The 26,894-nt window shown below is 37.7% G+C and overlaps 1 protein-coding gene across 1 annotated transcript in view; it reads left to right on the forward strand.

Annotated features, from left to right (window-relative positions):
* The first annotated feature begins 967 nt into the window (after nt 1-967).
* The window catches only part of LOC149847587 (uncharacterized), a 39,433-nt gene continuing 13,506 nt past the window's right edge, over nt 968-26,894 (forward strand). The window contains exons 1-5 of the mRNA XM_089997108.1: nt 968-1,300; nt 3,843-3,989; nt 4,227-4,341; nt 4,457-4,551; nt 7,302-7,405. Of these exons, the coding sequence (XP_089853234.1) occupies nt 1,100-1,300; nt 3,843-3,989; nt 4,227-4,341; nt 4,457-4,551; nt 7,302-7,405 (662 nt within the window). The 5' untranslated portion in view covers nt 968-1,099. The remainder of the gene's footprint in view (nt 1,301-3,842; nt 3,990-4,226; nt 4,342-4,456; nt 4,552-7,301; nt 7,406-26,894) is intronic.

Here is a 26,894-nt window from a genome sequence, read left to right on the forward strand (position 1 = left end):
CTAGATGGTGCAAATCAGGCTACAAAGATAAAAAAAACTTGTCTCGTTTTTTACCTTTTCCCCAAGCAAAGGACGATCTAGACTCTTATACAACATTCTCCACATTTTCAAAAGAATTTTGTATAATCCGAGTAAGTTCTATTATTCCTCATTCAAAATTCAATTATAAATAGATGATGTTAAAAAAACTATATTTCATTTATATCATAACAAGTGATTGACGCATATATGCATCGTGTTGCAATTTTAGCAAGTTTTAATATCATAATAACAAATTTTTTTATATATACACTTCAAGAGCTTAAAGTGTGAAAAAAATTGTTTGTATTAACTGAAGAGGGTGATAATTACACTCCCTTTTAAAAGGAAGCCTTTTTCCTTCAAAAGAGCTAGTGTGGAGAAAAAGTGGGTTATCATATGTATAAACTTGTTTTGAAAAACAAACTATTCTTTGCATATATATTATTTGAGTCCTACTATATATAAATTTGTCTAGACATGTTTGTTTGATTCTTTGCAATAAAAAGACCTTATTTCTTATGAAAAAGAGCTCAGAAAACAACAGGCAATAAACAATCTTAAACGTTTAAAAATAAGTGTCAACCTTTAGTCACATGTCAGTCAAGCCCGGATATTCATGATTTAAGTCACACGTGGCAGCAAGAAAATTTACCAACTTGTTTTATCATCATGCTTTCGCATCGTACCCTGGTCAAAATTTGTCCGGGAAGGGAAAAATATCTACGCAGATGAAGAGTGTGGTGGAAGTAAAGTGGGTCCCTGAAACAGATCATCATCCGTCGATCTCTAGATCCAACCGTCAAGATTCCACGACGTTTTGATAAAATCCAAGAGTCGTGCTCACGCTGTAATTCTTCTTTTTCCTTCCCCCTTTTTATGCTCTCCCGTCGAACACTCCCCCTTTCCGTCACTGCCTATAAAACCTCTCCCCCTTCATTTCCCCTTCCGGACGCCTCTCTTTCTGGTCTCTCAGATCCAATTCCCGAGCGAGATCGTTCGTCGCTAGATCATCTGATCGACGTACACAGAGATACAGAGAACAGAGAAGAAGAAGGAAAGGCGGAGGAAAGGGGAAGGGATGGCGCCGACTGCATCGGGAGCTGTGCAGCAGCAGCAGCGGCCTCGTCAACCGCAGCAGCAAGGGATAGGACAAGCGATCACGGGCGTCATAAGGATGGCGGTCTTCTGGTACTTCGCCATGAAGTTCTTCTCGCCGAAGAAGCCGCCGGCGCAGCTCTCCGAGCTCATGTCTAACCTCTTCTCCAGAGGCGAACCCCTGGTCTTGCCCTGAATCCGAACATTAATTCTCCGATCGGCTTCCTGCCGTGGCTTATTGACCGGTTCTATCTGTTTCTGTGTTGCCGTTTATTTGTTTTTTTATTTACTGGTTTAACTTCTCGAGAGAACTTTTTATCGGCTATCTCGACGGCATCTCTAGCGTTTTGATAATCTTTTGTCGCGTGCGTGTGATGATTGTCGTTCTCTAGTGTGAGTGTTTTGTGTAATCTGAAGAGAACTGTGGAGATTCTGTGGGAATTATTATTGTTCGATACTGCGACCGTGCAGATTGATTGTTCGCGGCAGAATAGTTTCTCAATACGAGGATTTGAACGTTGGATTGAATAAAATGATGAGCTTGGGGATGTAGGCGTGTTAGGAACTGCATGTGTTTTTTCATCCGACGTTGTACCTTGAGAACCTTTGTGTTACGATTACGTGTACGCGGTTCAGTATTTCCTTTGGGTTATCGATCGCTTTAGCTCAGGAAAAAACCGTTTTTTGTTCATAGAAATGCTGAGCTTACAATGAGTTTAGGAGTTAGGCGAAACGAGCTTTTGATTCGTCGGGGTTTATGCTGCAAGTACCTATATCTACAAAAAAAAAGAAAAAGAGTGCATCCAGCATCTCCTCGAGTTCATTGCTTGTTTCAATTCGGGAAGCTCAAGAATTTAGCTTTAGTTTGAACCTGTAATATGGTAAAGCCCTCATATGGGTAGGCGCGACACTCTTTCTTACAATATAGTTGGGCACTATAAGTTTGATATTAGCCTTAGGGAAAGTAGGCCCAAACAAGGAAAGGGCCGAATGGGAACTCATGATGAAGAAGAGAAGGCAAAGGTAAACATAGCTGAAAGCAAACCGGAATAATGAGAATTTGACTAAGAAACCACCTGCAGTCCCCGCCTGGTGAAGGTGTTGGTTTCAGCAGAAACTACTGAAGATGTTATCTGTTCTATGAGTGGCACGAATTGGAAGAGACTTGTAAGTTGGCATCACCCAAGACTAATGAGAGCGGGTCGACTGTTCAGATTTGATAACGTATGGCCTTAAAGCAGATTTTGATGTCTCTGTCGTTGGATTTTTGACATTGAAGGAGAGATGAAAAAGCGAAGTTTTATGAAGGAAATATGTATGATGGGTCAAAGTGGAAGCAACACCTTCAGATTATACAATAAAGAGGGATTGAAATAAGGTTGAATTTAGAAACAACATATTAGAAGCAATGAGGGAACAAGAAGGGAGAGAAAGGAAGATGAAGAGTGGGAATAGAAGAAGAGAAATAAGGAAAGACGTAGGTACCTTAATAGACAAGGAACTGCAGATCAATATGAATGATTTGCTGTTGAAGCTCTGATACCATGTAAACCTTGTTACCTTGCTGTTGATTGAAGTTAATTGGGGTAAAGGAGGTGCAGCAGTTGTTGGTGGGCCTCTATAACAGTTATCAGGGTGGGAGGCTGCAGTTCTTCTTATTTTATGGTAAAGCTCCAATGTGGTCTGAATACAAATAATCATTGAAACAAACAAAAATTAGAAGGATATGCCACATGCACAGCTCCTATTACACATCAAACAATAACTAAATTACAAGATATCTGATACTATAAAACCAATAGCTGAATAGACTAAAATATGCCTAGCAAGAAGATGGAGTGCGTTTTTTGGAATCAAATTTTTGGGGATCGGTATTTATTTATAAATTACATATTGAAGCTTTAATTTAGTTAAAGCTGGGGTCTGTGATAAACTTTACCATCATGGCCATTCTTGGGTTCTAACCTGAGAGGGGCTACCCCTATAACTTGACCATAATAAAAAGTGACCACCTTTCAACAGCGTCAAGGTTTATCATCTTTTTAATAATTACTATTCCAAATACTGTTTGTTCAGCCTTATGGTCAGGCTCAAGACACTTGAGCACTCTCTAATAGTAAACTTAACATATAAAGTACGTGATGTTATTTTTTTTAATATTTGTGAAAGGTTAAACTTGTAATATGAAGAAATTACTTTTCCACGTCATTCCCAACTCTTCTCTGTCTATTTTCCTTCTATATGTCATCATATCTCCTTCATTCAATCAGTTGATAATGTTAGACGATGGATAGTGTGAGACTTTTATACTGTAACATTAACATCATCCTTCCATCCACGTCTTTAAGCCCTGACACGAAAATCTATTTTTTACTGTTTTCTTCATGCAGTTAGTGTCTGGAATAAACAAAATGGAGCCCGTTTTGGAAATTATTTTTTGCTATGAATGGGTTACATGCATCTTCTGATCTTCATCAGTCACTATTTTTTCTTGTAGATAGATAAAATATCTGTAGATATTGCTCCATATGATTTCATAGGTTCATTCATTTCATATTTTATGTGAAACCTATCATATTTACTTCAATCAAGTTTTCTTGCATATGTTTTTTTTTTTTAATTTTACAGATTTTATATGCCTGTCATTTCTAGCTTAATCTTTCAGCTAATAACACTTTGAACTTTTGCAACTTGATTTATTTAACAGCAAGCTTTTGTATGATCAGGACATGTGGCTTTATCTTTCTGAGCACGAAAAATTTAATGATTTCGGCAATGAGGGTTCCCTAGTTTGGCACGAGGCAAACATTCCGTATGCAGTTTGGGGACCACAGAGCTGTAGATCATATTCATTCATGTACTCTCCATCAGAGGTATTGAATTGATAAATGACATTCGCTAATTGCCTTTTCATTGGGTAGATACTGTTTGTAAATGATAATTTGCAATTTGCTTAAAACTCAACTTTTCAACCATGTAGATGTAATAAGAATCTACTTCATTTAATCATTTTCACTTTATTGGATGGTATCAACACATTTATTTTCATCTGTTTGATGTGGCTTACATGTTTTATTTTTTTGGTTAATGATTATATGAATTTATTTCAGCCTCTTAAGCATAATGGGAGCTTATACGCTCATGTTTTCTTTGCTCGGTCTGGTTACCCACTTGATCCTAATGATCCAGAGTATCAACCTCTATATGCGTTTGGAAGAACACATCGTAAAGCCCTTCTCTTTTTTGTTAAATTTATTTTTTACCGTTGCTATGTTCTGCTATTAGTTGCTTTATTTACTGCTTGGGAGAAACATTTATGCGTTATGTTGCTCCTCTGCAGCTGTTGTGACATACTTGCCCAAGTCAAAGGTAGATAAAAAAAGGAGCTTGCTTAGTGATTCAAAAAGTTCTGAAAAGGCTGAATTGACATCTCAGGTTTGCTTTCTCACTTCCATAGAGTGATTGGTCTTATGTTTGATCCTGTCATCTTCTTCCCTGTAGATTGAACTGTTTGAGGGTGGGAGCCTTTCACTTGATTTAATCTTTTTATTTGTGGTGGGGGATTTTCAGCTATTTCTTTGCTCTTGCTTTCCCTCTCTCGCTATGTATTCACTTATATATATATATATATACATATACATACATACATATATATTGTGTGTGTGTGTGTGTGTGTGTGTGTGTGTGTGTGTGTGTATGTGTGTGTGTGTGTGTGTGTGTGTGTGAAAACATTGGCTATCCTCATGGGTCCAAACCAAGGTTGCCAGACTAGAAATCGGAAATGGGAAACGATACGGGAAGCGAAAGTGAGAAACTATGCATTTTAAAATGTATAGGAAGTGGGAAGCGAAAAATAAAAAAGCAATATAAGAATTGAATGAGAATAAAAATGGAATACAAATAAAAACTAAAATAAAAGTGACTATTCTTAAATTTCATGATTTTTTAGTGTAAGAATTAAGTTTTTAACAAAATCTAAAAATGATGACTGCCAATTTAAGGAAAGCACATGGAAGTGAGCGAGAAGGTAGAGAGGAAACACATAAAAAGCATAAAAAAACAGAGTGAGAGAACATATAATAAGAATAGATGAAGCATGTGAAAAGCATAGGAGAAGCATAGGAGAATCGAGATTCTCATCAAGTTTCAGAAACAAGGAGAAGTGGGTTTCTGGGAAGCGGGCTTCCCACCTATCTAAGAAGCTTCTGGTAACTCTGGCCCAAACCTCCTAGGTAACTCATTGGACAAGGTTGTTTGGACAAATTTGACCCCACAAACGTGTTCAGCATGTTCAAAATAGTAGGAATAGACCATTGGATCATATTTTTCGATGTAAAAGTACAAATTTTTGAGGGTTGGAAATTCGGTACAATGTCAGCTGTTGATTTTTCAACCCCTGGAAAATCCGACGTACATGTAGGAAAAACATGATCCAAGGGCCATTGCTTTCTACTAAACCAAATATGTAGATCACATCTACAGGGTCAAATGTGCAAAAAGGAATAGCTTTTCTCTATTGGAACCCACGTGGGTAGCAAACATTATCCCTATATATACATATCACATATGCTTGTATATTTGTTTGTAAGCTTATGTTGGGGCTTAGTTCCAAGCATAAGCTGGAACTGGTAAGATGTTAACCCAATACATGTAGGAAAAATATAATCCTAGGGCTGCCGCTTTCTACTAAACCAAATATGTAGACCACCTATAGGATCAAATGTGCAAAAAAGAAAAGTATAAAAAAGAAATAACTTTTCTCTATTGGAACCCACGATGGTAGCAAACATTATCCCTATATATACATATCACATATGCTTGTGTATTTGTTTGTAAGCTTATGTTGGGGCTTAGTTCCAAACATAAGCTGGAACTGGTAAGATGTCAACCCATGTTGTGACCTGACTTCCTTTTGGCCTCAGTTTCTAGTGGATTATTCAGACTAGATATGAATTGGGGCAGGTAATCTAATACTTGTTGAGACTAGATATGAACTGGGGCAGGTAATCTAATACTTGTTGAAATCAGGGTTATTGGAAGAGCCACAGGACTTGGGGAAGCGCATTTCGTGGCGCTTCCAAAATGTGTTGGGAAGCGCCAAAAAAAATTGGGAAACCCACTTTCCCATTAATGGGAAGATCGCTTCCCCCTCGCTTCTCCTTTTTTTTTTTGTTTTTTCCTTTTTTCGCTTCCCCCTTGTTTCCTAGGTCGCTTTTTGGTTCGCTTCTCTTCTCGCTTATGAGACAATTCTTGGTTTGCTTCTAAGTTGTCCCTTGCTTCCCACTTCCTAAATTTTTTGAAGTGCCTCGCTTCTTGAATCTCTTCCCGCTCCCGCTTCCCTAAGTGGCAACTCTGGTTGAGATACCTTACACCCCATGCTGGTCTTGGAAAGAATATGGGGCAAACAGTTGATGAGGGTTTTAATGTGTGCATTTGGAAATGACTATATGTTGGGTAAAAGTCCGATGAAGCAAGAAGGTAATTAGATGTCAGTATAACATAATAGCAGTAAATGACACATCAAAACAAAAGGCTGCATTTGATAAAATGTATCTTTTTATGTTGAAATTGCAAATAGTGATGGATGAGAAATTAGAAAATATGCTTCCATAGGAAAAATGAGGCAAATGTACACTATGTCAGTCAATAATAATCAAACATGTAAGTAACATGATATTTAAAATATCTAGTTTAAGCATGTAGAGTGTTTGGATCCACATTGTTACTGCAATCCAGAATCTCTCTCTCTCTCTCTCTCTATATATATATATATATATATCTGCCAAAAAAAAAGAAAAATTGTGCGAGTCTGAACTGTTTTTACTTTCTTGAGATGACTATGGTATTACTTTGGATGAGTTGGAGCTGGACATGTTTCCTGATTTAGATGTGTTTTAACTTGGGACATTGTCTTCCCTGGTCAAATGAGTCTGGCCAGGTGCATAGTTTTTTGTTCACATTGTTGTTGTTTATTAATTGAGGTTGGAAAACATAGATGAATAAAAATATTTGGAAACTACACATTTTTTTAAGTGTCATTCTTTTGCTGTAGTTTTTTCATTTCACTTTTCCCTTCATAGTTTTACATAAACTAAAATTTGTACCGCTGCATCTTCATATCTTTCTCATGGTTGCATTAATATAATTCAGCAGATGAATGATTTAAAAATTATTTTTAAGTACAGGTGAGTGAGAAAAGTTCTGTTACTGAAGAAGATAATGGCCCCACAGAATGGGTTTCATATTGGAAGCCGAATATCACAATCAATCTAGTCGATGATTTCAATCGGTAAGTGTGCTTGGGATTATTTCTATTTTAAGTTTGTAGAAGCCAAGTATGATTTCATGGGCGCTTTATGCATTATGGGAAGTTAGACTACTACTCTCAGGGAAACCTGTTCCTTAAATGATTAGCTTTTTTTGTGGTTTAGGTCAGGATGCACACAGGTCAAATTCTGTTGGGATGTAGTTAATACCAGATCTGATTGTTCATTCTTTCATTCAGTTTTGGATTCAGATCAGAGTTGGATGTAAAAACACTCCAACTGAACCTGAATTCAGTTTTTACGATAAAGCCTTTTTGAATCCAACCTTATATCATTTATTACACTTAAAATCTGAATGGACACATGGTAAAACAATCATTAAAACAGTGTCGTCTTCATTGATTGAAGCTGGGACATCATCTGCATTCCAATTGTATAGTTTTTAAAAGCAAAAGTATCCGACCGAATCAGCATATTAAATTGAAACCAAGTCCAAATCCAATCAGATTTTACCATGCAATACTGTATCCAACCTATGTTACACGAATACTCCATTTTGACTCATGTTCTGTATCCCTTTATATAAAAGTCACATTGAGAACTTTATAAAAATAGCCGTATCCTCAGCCATATCCATGTGACATAATCCGACCTGATCACATATTAGGATTCAAGATTCTTTTTATCAAATCTGACTAAATGGGTTCTGTTCAGTTGAATATCTGACCCAGACCCATGCCGTTGACATCCCTTGGTTTAGGTGTGGCCATAACAGATTGGTATTTAGGCTTCTAGATTAAGGGCCATTTGTTCAAACAAGTCCTTGGAATTGTAAGAGCTCAAACTAACAGTTTTATATGTTATATAACTAAAACAATGTAAAAAACCCCAGAAATAGGAAGGTGTTGATAGAGGGGTTATTAAAGATCCATAAATGTATTTATTGTTTCTCAAATCAACTTTATTCTCGTTATCTTGTATGGATATGGGTTTGATTGTAAATATGTCTAAGTTTCTACACACACACATATATATATATATATATATACATATACTAAAATTGTATTGTTAACCTGTTTTCTTGAAACCACGTTGTCATCCCGTACCAATGGAACTAGCCCATGTATAACATGTAAAAACAAAAACTATAATAATAAAAAAGAAAAAAAGAAACACCTGTTTTCCTAGAATATTGAGGTGCGCACACAGTTTTCCCAGTTATATGGACCCCACTGTTAATTAGGAGTCTAATATGCTCCCAATAGTTGACTTATCAAAGTCATTTCCTTACTCATGCATACACGTCTTTGTGTCTATTTTTAGAAGGCTGAATAAAAAAGGAGTTCAAGGGGTCGATCGACCCTCACACACAAACACACACACACACACACTTTCTCTCTATTTTTCTGTAAATCCGTAGGTACAAATGCTGAAACGTGTTTGAAGATGGTATCAGAGTTCAGATGAAATAGATTTGGGATGGTTTCATGTTGAACTGCTAGGGCTAGATGACATAAGCCATGGGTGAAATGATTATGAGTATTTCAGCTGCAACTGTTTTTGTGTCATATTGCCTTCACTAAAGGGATATTTCAGAAAATTTTATAAGTGGTTCTCAGGTCATTCGGTTCAGGTATGTCTCAGCCACTTTAAAAAATTTTAGCTGCCGCCAATCTATGAGTGTACAGATTGGAAGACATTGGTCGTATGATCTTGTGCCTGGTTGGTTTTGCATCTGAATAGGGTTAGGTAGTGAGAAATAGGATACCACCCATCTTTCAATTTTAAAGGCTGGCAGCACTCATATTGAGAAGTTAATCTGTGTGTTTGGTGAAAGGAAAAGTGAGGTGAGGTACCCTTTGGCTGGCTATGAGGCTGATTATAGATGTTATGAAGGCAGTTGTGTGGCAGGGTGTTGTTGGCAGTCTACTATCAATTGGAAACGTGAGCCCTAGTCTTTAACATGAAGTCTGCATGTGCACAATTCTTAGTGTGTGCTAGGATTGTGAAGCATCATATACTGTTGTAGAGGGTTCAAAAAGGAGAATGGATATGGAATGACCAAACGAGATGGTAATCACTACTCCCTTCGGGGACCCTTCAACTAAATCTAAGTGTTCTAGTGGAGGGCCCACTTGTGGAAGTGAAGGATCCTCCTTTCAAATTACAAATGTGAAGTTTGATGGTAAGAACTACGAAGAATGGCCTCATTCTGTGAAGATAGCCACTGCGGCAAAGAGGAAACTTGGATATATTAATGGTGGAGCCAAAAAACCTTAGGAAAGTGATCCTACTTTTGCAGATTGGGAGTGTGATAATTATTTGGTTGTGGCATGGTTGCTTCATTCCATGGAGCCTTCAATTGGAAGGACTCATAAACTTTGAAACTGCTAAGTGTGGGATGCAGTTTCTAAGGCTTGCTCGAGGAAGACAAATGTGGCTAAAAAATGTGATGTCATGGAGAGAATTCACAGATGCAAACAAGGAACCCGGTCTCTTAGTGAATATTACAACGAGCTTCGCCAGTTGTGGGAAGAACTGAGCCTATTTAAATCAAGTTGCACTTATTATGCTAAGTGTGCTAGTTGCACCAAGCAAAAGACAAGAAGAGTTGGAAGAGAGTATGGTATTCAGTTTCTTGTGTGGTCTTGGTGAAGATTATAAACAGTTGAAGGCACTTATTATGGGGTGTGAGGAGTTTCCTCTCTTAGGTACAATTTATATGATTTCTCAAAGGGAGGAAGATATAAGGAAATTGACCACCTCTCATGAATCAAATATTGAGAGGTCGGCTTATGAATGAAGGGTACAACCCAAAATGGAGTGGTGAAAGAGGAAAGGGTAGAGGGGGAGCTTCTATGCGTGGACGTGGTAGGGGCTCCCACTTCTCTGATGAAAAAGAACAACTCAAGTGCAGTTATTGTGGCAAACCAAGACGTACACGAGACCAATGTTGGGACTTGATTGGTAAACCCAACACTCAAGGCAATTGTGCATTCAATGCAACCCCTGAAAGAAGGGAAGGGTCTCATGGAGAGGAACCTGAAGTTTTGAAGAAAAAAATTGAGGATTTGGAATTGAAGAATTGCTGAGTTGATGAAAGGTAAAGATGTGATGTCTACTTCCACCTCCTATCATGTGCACCAAGGTACAGAAGCTTCCGCTCATCTTGCTTCTAGTGAGTGGGTCATAGACTCATGTGCCATTGATCACATGGCTGGTATGAGGTCTCTATTTGCAGATGATTGCACTTCTCCAAATAGGAATCTAAGATTAGCCCATGGGTCTCCATCTCCAGTTTTTTTAAAAGGGATCATTTATACTCCTGCCTTTCATCTACATTCGGTTTTACACACTCCAAAGTTGTCAGAACTTGACTGTCCAGCCACGTCAATCCACTTTCAGCAGAAAAGGAGATAGAAGAAGACAAAAGGGCTGCTGCTTGCTGCACAGAAAAGGTCCACATCGTGACCTAAAAAGGCTCTGTTTATATAGAATGTTTACAACATACTGTGGACGATAATGTCCCTGAAGATAAAAATAAAATACAAATATGTGCACATGTGCAAATTAGAAATACAAAATATGATATATGGATCTGGAGCAAACGTAGATCTAGAACCATATCACGACTTCTTTAACAAAAGTTTCCTGTGAACTTACTTTCAGTTAGCTCCATCACTAAACATCTTAACTGTTTATCGCCTTCTTTCCCTCTTATTATATCTTTCAGGACCTGAAGACGGGAGATCTTTGATTGTGGGCATGAAGATAAAGGATTGTACATGCTGGAGGCCACTAAGGAGTCAAACCTGAGTAGTCACCATGTGTCACCTAGGATATAACCTGTTTTGCTTTTGCACTTGAGATTGGGGCATCTACCAATCTCCAAGTTGTGAATTTTGTATCCTGACTTAAAGGAAAATGGAAGATGTGCAGTCTTACATTGTCATATTTGTCAGAGAGCTAAACAATGTAGGGTATCATTTTGTTAGAGTCAGTCTATTAGTAGTAGACCTTTTGAATTAGTCCATTATGATGTATGGGGACCAGCCCTGGTGACCTCTCTTTTTTGGTTACAAATATTTTGTATCTATCATTGATGACCACTCAAGATTGACTACTGTTTAGATTATGAAATCCAAAGATAAAGTTTGTCTGTTATTTCCCATATATCACAAAATGATTGGTAACTGGTATCATGCATCTGTTAAGATTCTTCGTTCTAATAATGGAGATTGGAGAATATATATCTCAAAAACTTTAAAATTACCTTAGGGGGCATGGCATAAAATCACAAACCACTTTCTCTTACACCCCTCAACAAAATGGGGTTGATGAAAGGAAAAATAGGCATCTGTTCGAGGTGACTGGAGCACTCGTGATTGAAATGAATGTACCTAAAAGTTATTGATCAGATGGGGTTCATACTGCAACTTATTTGATCAATAGGATGCCTACTGAAATATTAGGTGGTAAATCTCCACCTAATGTGTTAAAACCCTATGAGCTTCTGTTTCATGTCACTCATAGGGTTTTTGGATGTGTGTTATGTCCATTTTCCTAGTTATCCAGGGATAAGCTTGATCATAGAGCTTCAAAATGTATCTTTATTGGGTACCCTTCTTCTAAAAAAGGATACAAGTGTTATGACCCTATAACTAGGAAAAAGTGTGTCAATGGATGTCACATTCTTTGAGGAAATGCCATATTATACCAAGAGCGATTGAGAGCTTGCAAATTGGGAACATGAGAACTTAGGAATACCATCTTCCCAGGGTTCCTATTTGATAACCCTACCAATGTTCAGCCTATCCAAAAACCTGTAATTACTAAAACTTATACTAGGGTCCAAAGAAATGGTATCCTTCCTTCAGAGGTCCCAGGTGATTCAGAGACAAACAAACTAAATACTCCCATACCTACTCCCAGTGACCTGGACATGCCTATTGCTCTTCGCAAAGTTAAAGGAATCTGTGTTCATTTTCCTTTAAGCAATTTTGTTTCTTATAATCAAGTTTCTGAATCCTACAAGACCTTTATTGCCACTTGTGACTCCACTCCTATTCCCAGAATCACAAAAAGAGGCTATGAAGATTCCTCATTAGAGAGAAGCCATGATTTGTGGAAATGGAGGCACTTCAAAAGAACTATACCTGGGATCTCGTGGCACTGCCTCCTGGAAAAAGGGTGGTACGTTGTAAATGGGTCTATACTTTGAAGTTTAAGGCAAATGGGACTATAGAGAGATATAAGGCTCGACTTGTGGCTAGGGGGTTATGCACAAACTTATGGGATAAACTATCATGAGACATTTGTTCCTGTGGCAAAGATGAACTAGATATGAGTGATTCTAGCATTGGCAGTCCATGATCAACTAGATGTAAAAAATGCTTCTCTATAGCGAGTTGCGAGAGGAAGTATACATGGCTCCTCCACCTGGTTTTCTACCCAATGCAAGGAAAATATTGTTTGCAAGTTAAAGAAGGCTATTTATTGGTTAAAACAGTCTCCTCGGACTTGGTTCTTGGTTCTCTAGGTTTAACAGGGTGATTATGGAGTTGGGCTACCTTCGTGTAAATTGTCTTCAATGAGACAATACACATACAAGCACTAAACCCTCGCAAGAGATGTGCACAAAGGCACTCAAAGAACACTTGCACTAATATGCACAAAGGCATAAAACAATACGAACATGCACAAAGGCATGAAATGCCACAATATATTAGAAGAAATGAGAAGAGCTTGAGCTCACAAGCTTGACAAAAATACAAGGGGAAAACCCCTATTTATACACCACAAGAGGAGCCACCTAGGGGGCTCCCAAAGGAGTCGTTGGGAGCCCCCAGGTCACATTTGTGACTGTTGGAGGCTCCCCAACGACTCTTTGGGGAGCCATCCTAGGTGGCACAAACCACGAAAAAGAAAAAAGAAAAGAAAAGAAAAGAAAAGAAAAGAATAAAAAGAAATACAATCATATTCCAAATGGAATATGCATAAAATAGAAAATTACAGAAATACCCTTTTCGGGTAATAAAGAGAAAAAAAGATTCTCTCTATATGTCTCTCTCTCTCTCTCTCTCTCTCTATATATATATACATACATACATACGTACATATGACAAAATTAAGGATTACATTTTAACACTTCGATGAGTGAGCATCCTTATTGTTTATGTTGATGATAGTGTCGGGGGCGAAGAGGAGTTTTCTAAACTCAAAATTTACTTGAAACAAGTCTTTGATATTAAGGACCTGGGGATATTGAGGTACTTTCTTGGAATAGAGGTGTTGAGATCATCCAAAGAGCTTTTGGGGATGATAGATATATTCACCCCCAACTTGAGGGGGAGTGTTAAAGAGGAGTCTAATATGGTCCACAATAGTTGACTTATCAAAGCCATTTCCTTACCCATCTATACGCGTCTTTGTACCTTTTTTAGAAGGGGGCTGAATAAAAAATAGAGTTTGAGGGGTCGATGGACCCTCTCTCTCTCTCTCTCTATTTTTTTGTAAATCTCCCGGTACAAAAGCTGAAACGTTATTGAAGACCCACATCCTCTCTATCTGTCTGCCACGTTTAACCCCTTCAAATCCAACCTTCATCACCTCTCTCTCTCTCTCTCTCTCTCTCTCTGTGTCGATCGCCACTTCAAGTCTTCTTTGTGTTGTTTGCGCTTCCCCTTTCAGATGATGTTGTAGCAGAGTGGGGCGTGGTTATGATACTTGCACAGCCATGCTAAGCTCATGCATCACCACCATCCCCCCTTCTCTCTCTTCTTGCATCAAACCCAATCTGCCCTCTCTCTCTCTCTCTCATGCGCTAACCCCAACCCACCCATCTTCTTCCGCTTTCGTCTCTCTCTCTCTCTCTCTATCTCTCTCTCTCTATATATATATCTTTTGGCTCCAACCCCGCTGGCCCCTCCTTCCGCTTCTCTCTCTCCCACACACGTGCCCTAAATTTTCTCTCTTTGGCTCCTTTCCCATCCACGTGCCTGAATTTCTCTATGCTTTTCTCTCTTCCACAACTTCCTCCCTCTCTCTCTTTGTGATGTAATCGGGTTGGGTTCAATTCTTGTCTTATTAGATCTGTTTTTAAATTGGGTTTAAAAGACCCAAACCTAGGGGTATCAATGGGTCGGGTTCGGTTCGGACTAAGGTCCAAACCTGATTTGAGCTGATGGTACCGGTGTTAAAATGTATCTCTTTATGTAAATATTTACATATATATATAAAGAGAGATACATATACATATATACATCACGTATATATGTATATGTATCTATCTATATATATATATATATATGTAAATATATATGTTTCTATTTTGTAAAACCCGCAAGGGTATTTTAGTCTTTTCTCTTCATTTTGCGCATATTCATAATTATGAATATGTTGTAATTCTTTTTGCTTTTTTACTTTTCTTCTTTTCTTTTTTCTTTTCCCTTTTTTGTCTTTATTCATTTTGTTGACTCAAAGTCAACCTTGGAGGGCTCAACACTAGCTGTTGAGCCTCTCCAACGGTTAGAATTCTAACCGTTGGAGGGGCTCCAACAGCTAGTGGAGCCCCTCCAAGGCTCCTTTTCCTATTATAAATAGGGGAGTTCCCCCTTTGTAATCTTGACTTCTTGGAGCTTTTGTTCTCCATTCTTCTTAATAAAATTCTTTATATTTTGTATGCCTTTGTGCATTTGAGTTTCTTTATTGTACCTTTGTGTACATTTGTTCTAAGTGTTCTTGTGCATTTGTGCACATTGGCGGTGTTGTGCTTATCGCACACTTTATCTTTTTTTTTGAGATATTTTCACATGGTATCAGAGCTAGGCTTAAAGGAAAAGAAGATCGTGCTCTTTTCTCTCTTCGTTGGAGTACCTCGAAAAGCGTGCCATTAAGTTGTGGTGGTTGGAGTGAAGACTCGGCTCTTCATTCTATATTTTAGAAGCTTCCTACATCAAGAAGGGACTCGTTTCGCATTGTGGTACGCATTTATTTCTCTTTGTATCCTCTCTAATGGGCGAAAAGGATTCTCACTTCTCTCTTGGCTTCAAATTGAATGAAACGAACTATCATGTATGGGCCGAGAATATGGAGGCCCATATAAAAGGTAAGGGTCTTTGGGGATATGTTCAAGGAACTATTCCCGAACCCGAACAAAAAATTACTACCCTTCAGAGAGGGGAGATCAAGGTTCTTGAGGGAGAAGAAAGAGAAAAGGCTTTTGAAGATTACAATAAGAGGCATGAAGAGTGGGAAATGAAAAATTACAAAATACTCTCATGGTTCTTCTCTTCGGTTGAGACCACAATTAATGCCAACATTCTAAAGTTCAAAAAGGCATATCAAGTATGGGAATATAAAGAATGAATACCTCAAGAGATTTATCCCATAAATACTATCTCCAAAAAAAGGCTTTAACCCTTCAACAAGGAGAAATGTCCGTTAGAGAGTATTTCGCCGAGTTATCCACTATTTGGGATGAGCTTGTCCTCCAAGAACCTAAATGGAGTGGTGAGGCTATTGAATTGAGGGCCAAACAATTAGAAGAGGATCATTTCTTTAACTTTTTAAATGGGCTTAGACCCGAGTTTGAACAAACTAGATCCTCTCTCTTGTCTTCTTTCTCTTCTCCTCCATTGGAAGATGTGCTTACCAAATTAAGTGGTGAAGAAACTAGATTGGGAATGAATAAAACCAATCTAAGTGTGTTGGCCGTTCCCTCTAAAGATGATGATGAGGGTGCTTATGCCGTCTCAAGACCGGGGAATAATGTTAAAACCTATAAACCCCCTCATTTTAACAAAAATCAAGGAGGAAGAGAAAATGGTGGGCATTATGGAAGAAGAGATTATAGTAAGATCATATGCCATTTTTGCAAAGAACCGGGTCACATTAAACCGGTATGCCCTAAATGGAAGAAGATGGTGGCTATGTCTACTACTTTCCAATCAACCAAGGAGGAAGGTCCATCAACTTCCAACCATGCTACTTTGTCTCTCAATCAAATCATGGAAGCTCTTCAACCTCTCAAGGGATCCGTTTCCGGAGCCGCCATGACCACCTTCTCTCCTCCCGATAAGTTTCTTTGGCTCTTAGACTCGGGTGCCTCCTTTCATATGACTCCAAATGTTTTTGCACTTTCTAAATATTCAAAAAATTTGTCACCCTCTTTTGTCTCTACCGCAGATGGGGCTTCTCTTGAAATAAAAGGAATTGGTAATTTTGAAAGACAAGGTTTTTCTATCCCTAAAGTTAGATTTATACCAAAACTAAATTTAAATTTGCTTTCCGTCTCTCAACTATCGGATCATAGGTGTGATATCAAATTCTCATCAAATAAATGTTGGATACAGGATCGCCGGTCCGGGAAGTTGATTGGGGAAGGCTCTAGGAAGGGAGATCTTTATCTCATGGAATTTCTTCAAATTCCAAAAACCTCTTTTTGTAATGTTGCCCAACATAAAGATATAAATGTTTGGCATAAACGCCTTGGGCATCCAAATATTGTCAAGCTTTCTTATTTACATTTTGCTAAAACTTTATGTAAAGACAATTTCAATTGTAATGATTGTATTCTTGGTAAAATGAGAAGCTTACCTTTTGGACAAAGAACTATGTTTTCAACTAAGCCTTTTGAAATTGTGCATTCGGATGTTTGGGGACCGGCACCCGTTGTGTCTAAGGGAGGTTTTTCGTATTATGTTATTTATGTGGATGATTTCTCAAGGTATAGTTGGATATACTTCCTCAAACATAAATATGAGGTTTTCTCTACTTTTAAGGTTTTTCACATGTTAATACAAAATCAATTCAATAGTAAATTACAAATTCTTAGAACCGATTCCGGGGGAGAATATCTCTCAAATGATTTCAAAAGTTATATTGAAAATAATGGGATTGTTCATCAAAGGTCTTGTCCCAAAACTCCTCAACAAAATGGGTTGGCCGAATGAAAACATAAACACATAATTGAAACTACAAGAACTTTGCTAATTTCTCAAAAAATTCCAAAAAGATTTTGGGCCGAAGCGGCTCTTGCATCGGTTTATCTCATCAACCGACTTCCATCCAAAAACTTGAATCAAATATCTCCATATGAAATCTTGTATAAAAAAGAACCCGATTACAATAGATTAAGAATTTTTGGTTGTAAATGTTTTGTTCTCACTGATAAGAATGATAAATTATCTCCCAAAGCTATTCCTTGTGCGTTTTTAGGATATTCGAAAACCCAAAAAGGTTTTAGGTGTTATGATATTAAGAATGATAAACTATATGTTTCAAGAAATGTAATCTTTTTAGAAAACATAAGTGGTTTTGAAGAACACAAAACTCATGAAGATAATGCCGATTATTCTTTTTTGTTTGAACTATTATCTAGAAATGAAGATTTTTTTAGCGATGATGAATTAAATGAGAATGAGGATATAAGTGAAAGTATTCCTCAAACCATTCATGATGAAAAAGAAATGATAAATGAACCAATTACCTATACACATAGAGATAAAAACACTTTTAAAAGTGCAATAGAGAAATATAGTGACCTTAGTGAATCTTCCAACAACTCTCGAAGAACTGAAAGATCTAGGAAAAATCCTTCTAGATTTATATCCTATGAGTCTTTTTCTCCAAAGCATAGGGCATGTCTTAGTGCCATTCACTCATATCAAGAACCTAGAAATTTTAAAGAAGCTAAGGAAATGATAGAGTGGAGGGATGCCATGGACAACGAACTTAGAGCCCTCAACAAAGCCAAAACGTGGGTTTTTCAATGTCTCCCAGAAGGAAATAAAACAATAGGATGTAGATGGGTTTTTAAAATCAAAACCAAGAGTGATGGCACTCTCGAAAGATATAAAGCCCGTCTTGTCGCAAAATGATATAGTCAAGAATACAACATCGATTACGAAGAAACCTTTGCTCCTGTTGCACGAATGGTTACTGTAAGGTGTTTGATCACCATTGCATCTATTAAAAAATGGAATATTTATCAAATGGATGTTAAAAATGCATTTCTAAATGGGGACCTTAATGAAGAAGTCTACATGGATGCTCCTCCTGGTATGAACGTACCAAAGGGGAAAGTCCTTCGTTTGCAAAAAGCGCTTTATGGTTTAAAACAAGCCCCTAAGGCTTGGTATGATCGATTTAATGATGTAATGGTTCAAAATGGTTTTTCCTCATGCTACACTGAGACTGCTCTGTTCGTCAAAAAGTCTGATGCAGGAATTGTGATTTTACTATTGTATGTTGATGATATGTTGATAACAGGTAGTGACATAAAGGGCATCAGAAACATTAAAACCACTTTAAAAGAAAAGTTTGAAATGTCAGACCTGGGGTATCTGACTTACTTTCTTGGTATCGAGGTAGCCTACTCTCATAGAGGCTATTTTTTGTCTCAAACTAAACTTGCTTGTGAGATTCTTGACAGATCAGGTATTACTGATGATAAAATCTGTGAGACCCCAGAAATTGTGGGATAAAAAATGAAGATCGATGATGGGAAACCTTTGGAGGATCCTACCCCCTACCGGCAACTTGTGGGATCTCTAATGTATCTTAGCATCACAAGGCCGGACATCTCTCATGCCGTGCATACTGCAAGCCAATTTCAGCATGCTCCTACATCCGTTCATATGAGTGCCATTCTCCGAGTTGTCAGATACATAAAGGGAACTTTAAATAAGGGAGTTTTCCTTTCCTCATCTTCTGAGTTAAATTTAATTGCATATACTGACTCTGATTGAGGAGGTGACCCAAATAATCGTCACTCCACTACAGGCTTTTGCATTTTTTTAGGTGAATCCCTGATCTCATGGAGATGTAAGAAACAACAGAAGGTGTCTCTATCATCCACCGAAGCAGAATATCGAGCCATGACATCTACAACTATGGAGATTGTCTGGATTCATCAGTTGCTGCAAGACATGGGGATTCCAATTCAAGAACCCACAAAGTTATGTTGTGATAATAAGAGTGCAATCTATATTGCTAAGAATCACACGTTTCATGAGCGGACAAAGCATATTGAGATGGACTGTCATTATGTCCGAAAGGCATATCTACAAAAAGTCATCGATCTTCCTTATGTAACGTCAGAATATCAGTTGGCAGATTTCTTCACCAAGGCGCTTTGCTCTCCAGGATTCAACTTTCTCCTTAGCAAACTTTCGGTCATTATGCCCTAAGTTTGATGGAGGGTGTTAAAATGTATCTCTCTTTATGTAAATATTTACATATATATATAAAGAGAGATACATATACATATATACATCACGTATATATGTATATGTATCTATCTATATATATATATATATATGTAAATATATATGTTTCTGTTTTGTAAAACCCGCAAGGGTATTTTAGTCTTTTCTCTTCATTTTGCGCATATTCATAATTATGAATATGTTGTAATTCTTTTTGCTTTTTTACTTTTCTTCTTTTCTTTTTTCTTTTCCCTTTTTTGTCTTTATTCATTTTGTTGACTCAAAGTCAACCTTGGAGGGCTCAACACTAGCTGTTGAGCCTCTCCAACGGTTAGAATTCTAACCGTTGGAGGGGCTCCAACAGCTAGTGGAGCCCCTCCAAGGCTCCTTTTCTTATTATAAATAGGGGAGTTCCCCCTTTGTAATCTTGACTTCTTGGAGCTTTTGTTCTCCATTCTTCTCAATAAAATTCTTTATATTTTGTATGCCTTTGTGCATTTGAGTTTCTTTATTGTACCTTTGTGTACATTTGTTCTAAGTGTTCTTGTGCATTTGTGCACATTGGCGGTGTTGTGCTTATCGCACACTTTATCTCTTTTTTGAGATATTTTCACAACCGGGTCCAGGACTAGTTGGACCCACCATAAGAGAAACCATACCTGGGTCCTATAAGGATTACATGAACCAGACCCGGACCATACCCGGTAGAATAATAAATTTTTTATCATTTTTACATTGTACGGATCTTATTCGAAACTTAGGTCAGGCCCGGGTCTGGTATGAAGTTTCCCAAACCATACCTGGCTCCATATATTAATTGGACCCAAAAGTCCGACCTGGATTCTAATCGGGCCTTCTTATTTATTACCAAACCCTGTCCCTATAGGGTTTGGTATGGGTCGTGTCCGGGTAAATCCCGACCCATTGACACCCCTACCCAAACCTGACCCAATCTAATTCAGGTTCGAGTGCAGCTAGAAATTGTGGATCCATATGGGTTAACGGGTTCAGGTATGTATCAGGTCAGGTCTTTAACGAACCCGTTTTGATTCGGGTTAGGTTCGGGTTTGGTATGGCTGAAAAAAGTTGATCCATATGGGTTAAAGAGTTCGGGTCTTAACGGGCTCGGGTTTCTGCGTGGGTCTTGATATGATTGGTATTCTAGACCTGATTACCCACTAATAAAAAAATATGTAAATTATTGCGATCAATTATTCATTAAGAAGATTATATGCTCACAAATAAGAAACTTATTAACTATTCTAAATAATGCCAAAATCTAAATATAAAAAGAGTATTTCCATACCAGCCAATAATTTCATGTTGAAATAAGAAGAGATAAATTCTATATCATATTCAAAATGTTTCACAAGTTTGGGTTCGGTTCGGGTTGGTTTACATATAAAACAGGTTTAGGTACATAATTTGTTCAGTTTGGGTACTAAGCAGGTATGGGTTGGGTCTGTTAGAATAAAATGGGTTCGGGCCAGTTTGGTTTTACAATATGAAGAATCATTTGGGTGGGGTATAAAATGTGGGTTGGTCCAAACGGGTTCAGGTGTTCATTTTCAATACCCAAGACCCAACCTATTTTCATTTCGGGTCTATACTTTTGAACCAGACATGAACCTGTGGGTCCATTAAAATTGGGTCGGGTCGGGTATACCCGACCCAATTACACCCCTACCCTCTCTCTCTCTCTTAGGTATGGCTGGGTTAGTTTGGGTGTGGGCTTGTCGGACTCATTTTCGAATTCAGTCTAAAAATTAGATCCGAGATTATAAAATTATACACATATATTGACTATTTCAATGAGATTATAAAATAAAAGTTAGTTCAAATATTTCAATGCTTAATAATTTTTAATGTCGATTATATATGAATATATATTACTATAATAGGTTGGGTTTAATGGATCAGATTATAAATCTCCCTTTTATTTAAACCATGTTTTGTATGGAAAGAAGTTCGATTAAGAATTTGACTCGGACTTATAAGGTTCAATTATATGGACTGGATATGTTTATAAAAATTCATACCAGACCTGTGTTTGACGTGTGTTCCAATTGAGAATGCAATTTTTCAACGGAAAAGCCATAAAAAATTATTTTACCAGGTATGAGCTGGATCTGGTTTATATATTCTTAATTGGATCTGGGTGTGGTTCCTTATCTATCACCCGGGTACGGGTACGGAGGGTACGACATGACAATTCCAAAAAATGTGGGTACGAGACACGGCTATATATATGTATATATATATATATTAAATATCACATAAATACAAAATAAATTCAAAATAAACTGAATATAATTTCAATATATATGTTATATCTAAAATATATATTATATACTGAAAATGTAAAGTTATAAACTGAAAATATAATTATAAATTATAAATTGAATACAAACATGTATGTACGGATGGTAAAATGGCTTGTCCAGGTGTCGATGCCTGTTGACACGGGTACAGAGAAAAAAATGGAGTGTCGAGGTACCATAGTTCCTATGATACGTTCAACCAGACCCTAGTTCGGATCCACTACAAGCACCTCTTAATTGGATCGAGGTTCAGAGCCAACCATTTCTGGCAACGGTACCCATTGACACTCGCGATCCTCATCATATTTGATGAGGTAGGATTGATATATGATGAACCTGCGGTTATGCTTAGTTAGCTTAGGGTAAAGTTTTTTTTTTGAAGAATAGAAAAGGATTCCAATATGCCATATATCAGAATCAGATGATTAAGAGCCGATTCCCACAAAATCAAACATGTTGACTCATCCTTATGTTCAGAAATAAAAAATAAAAAATAACCTTCAAAAATCCACTTTGCTTGGTTGGTTCACATTTTCATCACCCCATGTATATTTCTGTGTGTTTAGTACTAAATAATTACTTATAATGTGTTTTTATTATTTATGTTGCCATGATATTATACCCTATAATATTGTTGTGCAACATTATTTCCATAAATATATGGCCTTAAAATACATAAATAAGTACTTTCAGGTATAAATTGGATCAGGTATAAACAAATCTAAATCCAATTTGATCTGGATTTAGGTTCAAGTCTAGATATAACAAATTGTAGCTGTTATGAGTTAATGAATTTTGGTATAAGCATGTCTTGACCCAATTTAATCTAGATTGGGTTCTAGGAATGACAAATTGTAATAGGGCCAGTTTAATGGATCGGATTTTAAATGGATCATTTTTTAAATTAATTAGATATTTATCTTCTAACAAGGTTATACATTAACAAACTTCAGTATAAACATTGATAGAATGAAAACCCTACAAAAATGATAGTTTTAAAAGCATGTAAAACTTAGATATCATAAAAAATGTTCTATTAAGGGGCTATTTATTTCACCCTGAATTGAGAGAAATGAACACCTCAAGTGGAAAGTAGCATGGGGCCCACTCATTTGAATGGGCGGACACACAAATGGCCTGGAAGTCGAGTTTCAACCCTCCTTGCTTAGGTAACAAGTTTGACAGCATATTGCCTCTTTCAAGGCAACAGAACAAACGAACCCTTAGGATTCTTTTTTGAGTTAGAAAGGTTAACTACCCCAAAGGAATTTAGAAATGAAACACGTTTGGGTATTGTAAACACCCAATTTTTCCTTAAAATTGCATACGGAAAGGAAAAACATATAGATCCCACCAAGCATTCTGGGATGTGCCCCCCCCCCCCCCCAAAGGACGGCCAAACCAGGACGACCGTCCCCACTTGGACGTTCAAAATTAGGCCATCCCACACTGATAATTCGAAGGTTTTTTTTTTGGGTCAGTCCCATATCCGGGGATAAACAAGGATCTGTTTGGGATCAGATTTGAATCCAAAGATCTCGTGACTCTGATCTTGTTCAAAAAACTATAAATAGGGGCTCACCTCGAAGATTTGGGGGTGGGAGGCGAACTTTAGATGTCCGAGCGTTGACACGATAGAGAACGAACACGGGCTTTGCCGTCCCTCTTCTCTCTAAATTTCAGTGCTGCCAGAACCATCACAAGAAGCTACCATATCCTAACGAAGGTGCTGTCGGATGAAGGAGAAATAAACTTAAAGCTAAAAAAATAGACTTTTGAGTCTGAAAAAGGTACTTTCTAGTTCAGTTCATTTATATTTTATTTATTTATTCAGTCATTATTAACTTAGAATAGATTCTTATTTCTTACACATTCTTTTGTTTTATTTGCATAACCTAGTTGTGCGATTCGTGCTACGAGTTCAAAAAACCTGTCTTGGCTTTACTTTCCCTTTGGAGGATGATAGAAACTTCAACGACGTCCCCACATCTTTTAAAAGTAGTTTTTAGCCATTAAAGGTAAGTCTCAAATTTTTATCAACAGTTTTTGTCCATCACGATGAGATGCCTTAGTTTTTTTGAGCTTTTGTAGTTGAAATAGCATTTTTGTTTATTTTTTTTTTTAAATTCTGTCTTTTCGGATGGCTAAACCAGGTTTGGTCGTCCCATATTTAGCCAGCATTGGGCTCTGCATTCCGCAATCTGCCTTCTATTTTTTTCTTTTCGTTGTTGCAGGCATAACCGTCTCTGCCTCCAACCTCTTTTTTTTACAGGCTCAGCCGTCCCCCTTTTGCTGAGATTGCACCCCTCAGCCTCAGTCGTCTGGCATCTTTGGGCTGTCCAGCCCCTGCTGCCTCTTGATTTGGCCGTCTGAGGCCCTTTTTGCTGAGACTGCAGCCTCAGCCGTCTGGCACATTTCGGCCGTCCATGACCTCTTGTTGCCTTTTTGGGTTTAGCGGTTTAGGATATAGCCTGCTACAGGGTGTACAATGTACCCCAAGTTTCGACTTTCTGCAGGTTTGACCGTCTGAACCTTAATCATTTTGGTTACGTGGTTTAGACAGTGCCGTTTCGATCTGTTTGGCCGTCAGGGACTCTGCCTGTCTGCCAGCTCTGTTGTGTGGCCGTCAGATTTTCTCATTATCAATACATTTTATTTTTGTTTTAGGGTTTCAGTTAGTTGCTTTTTTTTATTACCTTATTTTTTTATTTTTTATTTTTTGCGAATATAGGCCTTTTTTGCATTAGTTTCATGCATAAATATTAGGCATGGTTTTATCATATTTTACAAACACTTGCTAAAGAAATTTGTGACATTTAGAATTTAGGAAAACACAACCTCCAACAAGATTAGGGTTTTGTTTGTGTTGATAAAAGTTTGAGACTTACCTTTAATCGCTAAAAGTTGTAAGGAAATAGAACCCCAAACAGAACTTCAAAAAGAAGCTCACAAAAGACCTTTCTCTATGAACACAAAGGTTCATTCAACACACTCACAAGAACCGAAATACTCAAAAGAGTGCACACACCAAGAGAGAAAAAATTATCTCATTAAGGTGGGATAAACCCACAAAAAGTAATGATAAAACAAGAAGTAAAAGCCCACATTTATAAGGCTGAAAAGAAGCTAGAGAGGGGGAGTCATTGGGCTCCCAACGGCTCTAATTAGAGCCGTTGGGAGTCCAATGTCTCCTATTGATGCTTTATGCTTTATTGACTGAAAAGTCAATAAAGGCATTAAGCCTATTTGAATGTCCAAAAACAAAAAATAGAAAGTATAGAAAGTTATTCTAACTAGCCTAATTCTAACTAAACTAAGAAACTAAATAAGATTACATATGATGGAGGTATCTCGCATATGAGATTACAATTTTTAACAAAAACTCCTTTTAATAGATGCAGGGACTTCGTTCAAGTCTCTGTCGTCCTTCTCCAGATGGAAGGTAACCTATGGAAGGTAAAGCCAAGACATGTTTTTGAACCTATTAGCATGAATCACATGACCGGGTTATGCAAATAAAACAAATGAATATATTTAAGTATCTATTCTAAGTTAATAATGTCTGAGTAAATAAAAAAATATTAATGAACCTAATTAGGAAGTACCTTTTTCGAACTTGGAACTTCATTTTTTTAGCTTTAAGTTCTTTCTCCTTCGTTCGACAAGACCCTCGCTAAGATATGGTAGCTTGCGATGGTTCCGGCAGCACTCCCGGGCAGGTAGGATATTTAGATAGAAGAGGGACGACAAAACTCACATTTGTTCTCTATCATGTCAGCGCTCAGACATCTAAAGTTTTCCCCCCCAAACCTTCGGACTGAGCCCCTATTTATAGCGTTTTGAACAAGATTCGGGTCACGCGATCTTTGGTTTTGGATCCAACCCCAAATAGATCAATGCCTATCCCCGGATGGGGTATGAGACTAATCCAAAAGAGCCCTCTTCCTCGAAAATTCAAAAAAGGGGTGCAGAATGGGCGAAAAAGATAAGGATAAGCCATTTGGCTTATCCGAACCCTCAGATTATGGGATGACTAAAAGGGTTTGGCCGTCCCAGAATGCTTGGTTGGATATATCTGTTTTTCCTTTCCGTATGCAATTTTGAGAAAAAAATTGGGTGTTTACAATTTTCAAACCTTGTTTAATTAATTGCGTGCTTTTTATCTTTCTTTATTCCCTCTTTTAGGATTAAAACCCTTTTTTTTGGATAAATCTTTCGGTCCTATTATTTGTATCTTTGGATCCCCCAACAGTACTCTTAAGTTGTTAGCTTGGGTATATCAGTGACAATACCATTTGGAGTCGGACAATGCATACCAATACCCTTAAGTTGTTGTTAGCTTGGGTGTATCAGTATTGGATTTGGAAGGAAACTTTGACTCGTAGACCCCGAAGAGACCACAAATTTGTGGAGTGCTTTTTGAGGAAAACTAGGGTATCCATTTGTTTTAAAAATCTCTTGTTACTTGTTTGAAACTGTCTTGAACCATTTATTTGGGGTATCATGAATACCCGATCTCGTGCCCAAAAGCTCAATCCTCCTTTTTATGAGGAACAACCTCCGAAAAATCCCACTTATGGGATGCCATCTCACCTTTTTAAACCCGCATCCGGGATGCCACATCCTATGGTGCAGAATGCTGCTTTTGAGACGAATCTGGATGAAGAGACTCACACCGATATCCCCAGAGAGCTTGAAGATGCTATGAGAAAAAAAGAGTCTAGAACAACTGGAGTCCAGCTCTTGACGGTATTCCCGAGTTCCTTGTAACATTTCTCTCATGGATTACGAGACAGACAACTTCAGTACAAATGAGTCAGTCAAGAGACGAGTTCCCAAAATTCCCTGGGTTGGATCCCCCACCAAGGAGAGATGACTTGGTCAAGATAAGGCATTACATGAGAAAAATGGAAAAGAAAATGATGAAAATGCAACAGAGAAAAAAACTACCAACAAGCCTAAGAGACATGGGAAGATGAAAG

The sequence above is a fragment of the Nuphar pumila genome, chromosome 2 (assembly GCF_984573655.1).
Source record: "Nuphar pumila chromosome 2, dmNupPumi1.hap1.1, whole genome shotgun sequence".
NCBI lineage: Eukaryota > Viridiplantae > Streptophyta > Magnoliopsida > Nymphaeales > Nymphaeaceae > Nuphar > Nuphar pumila.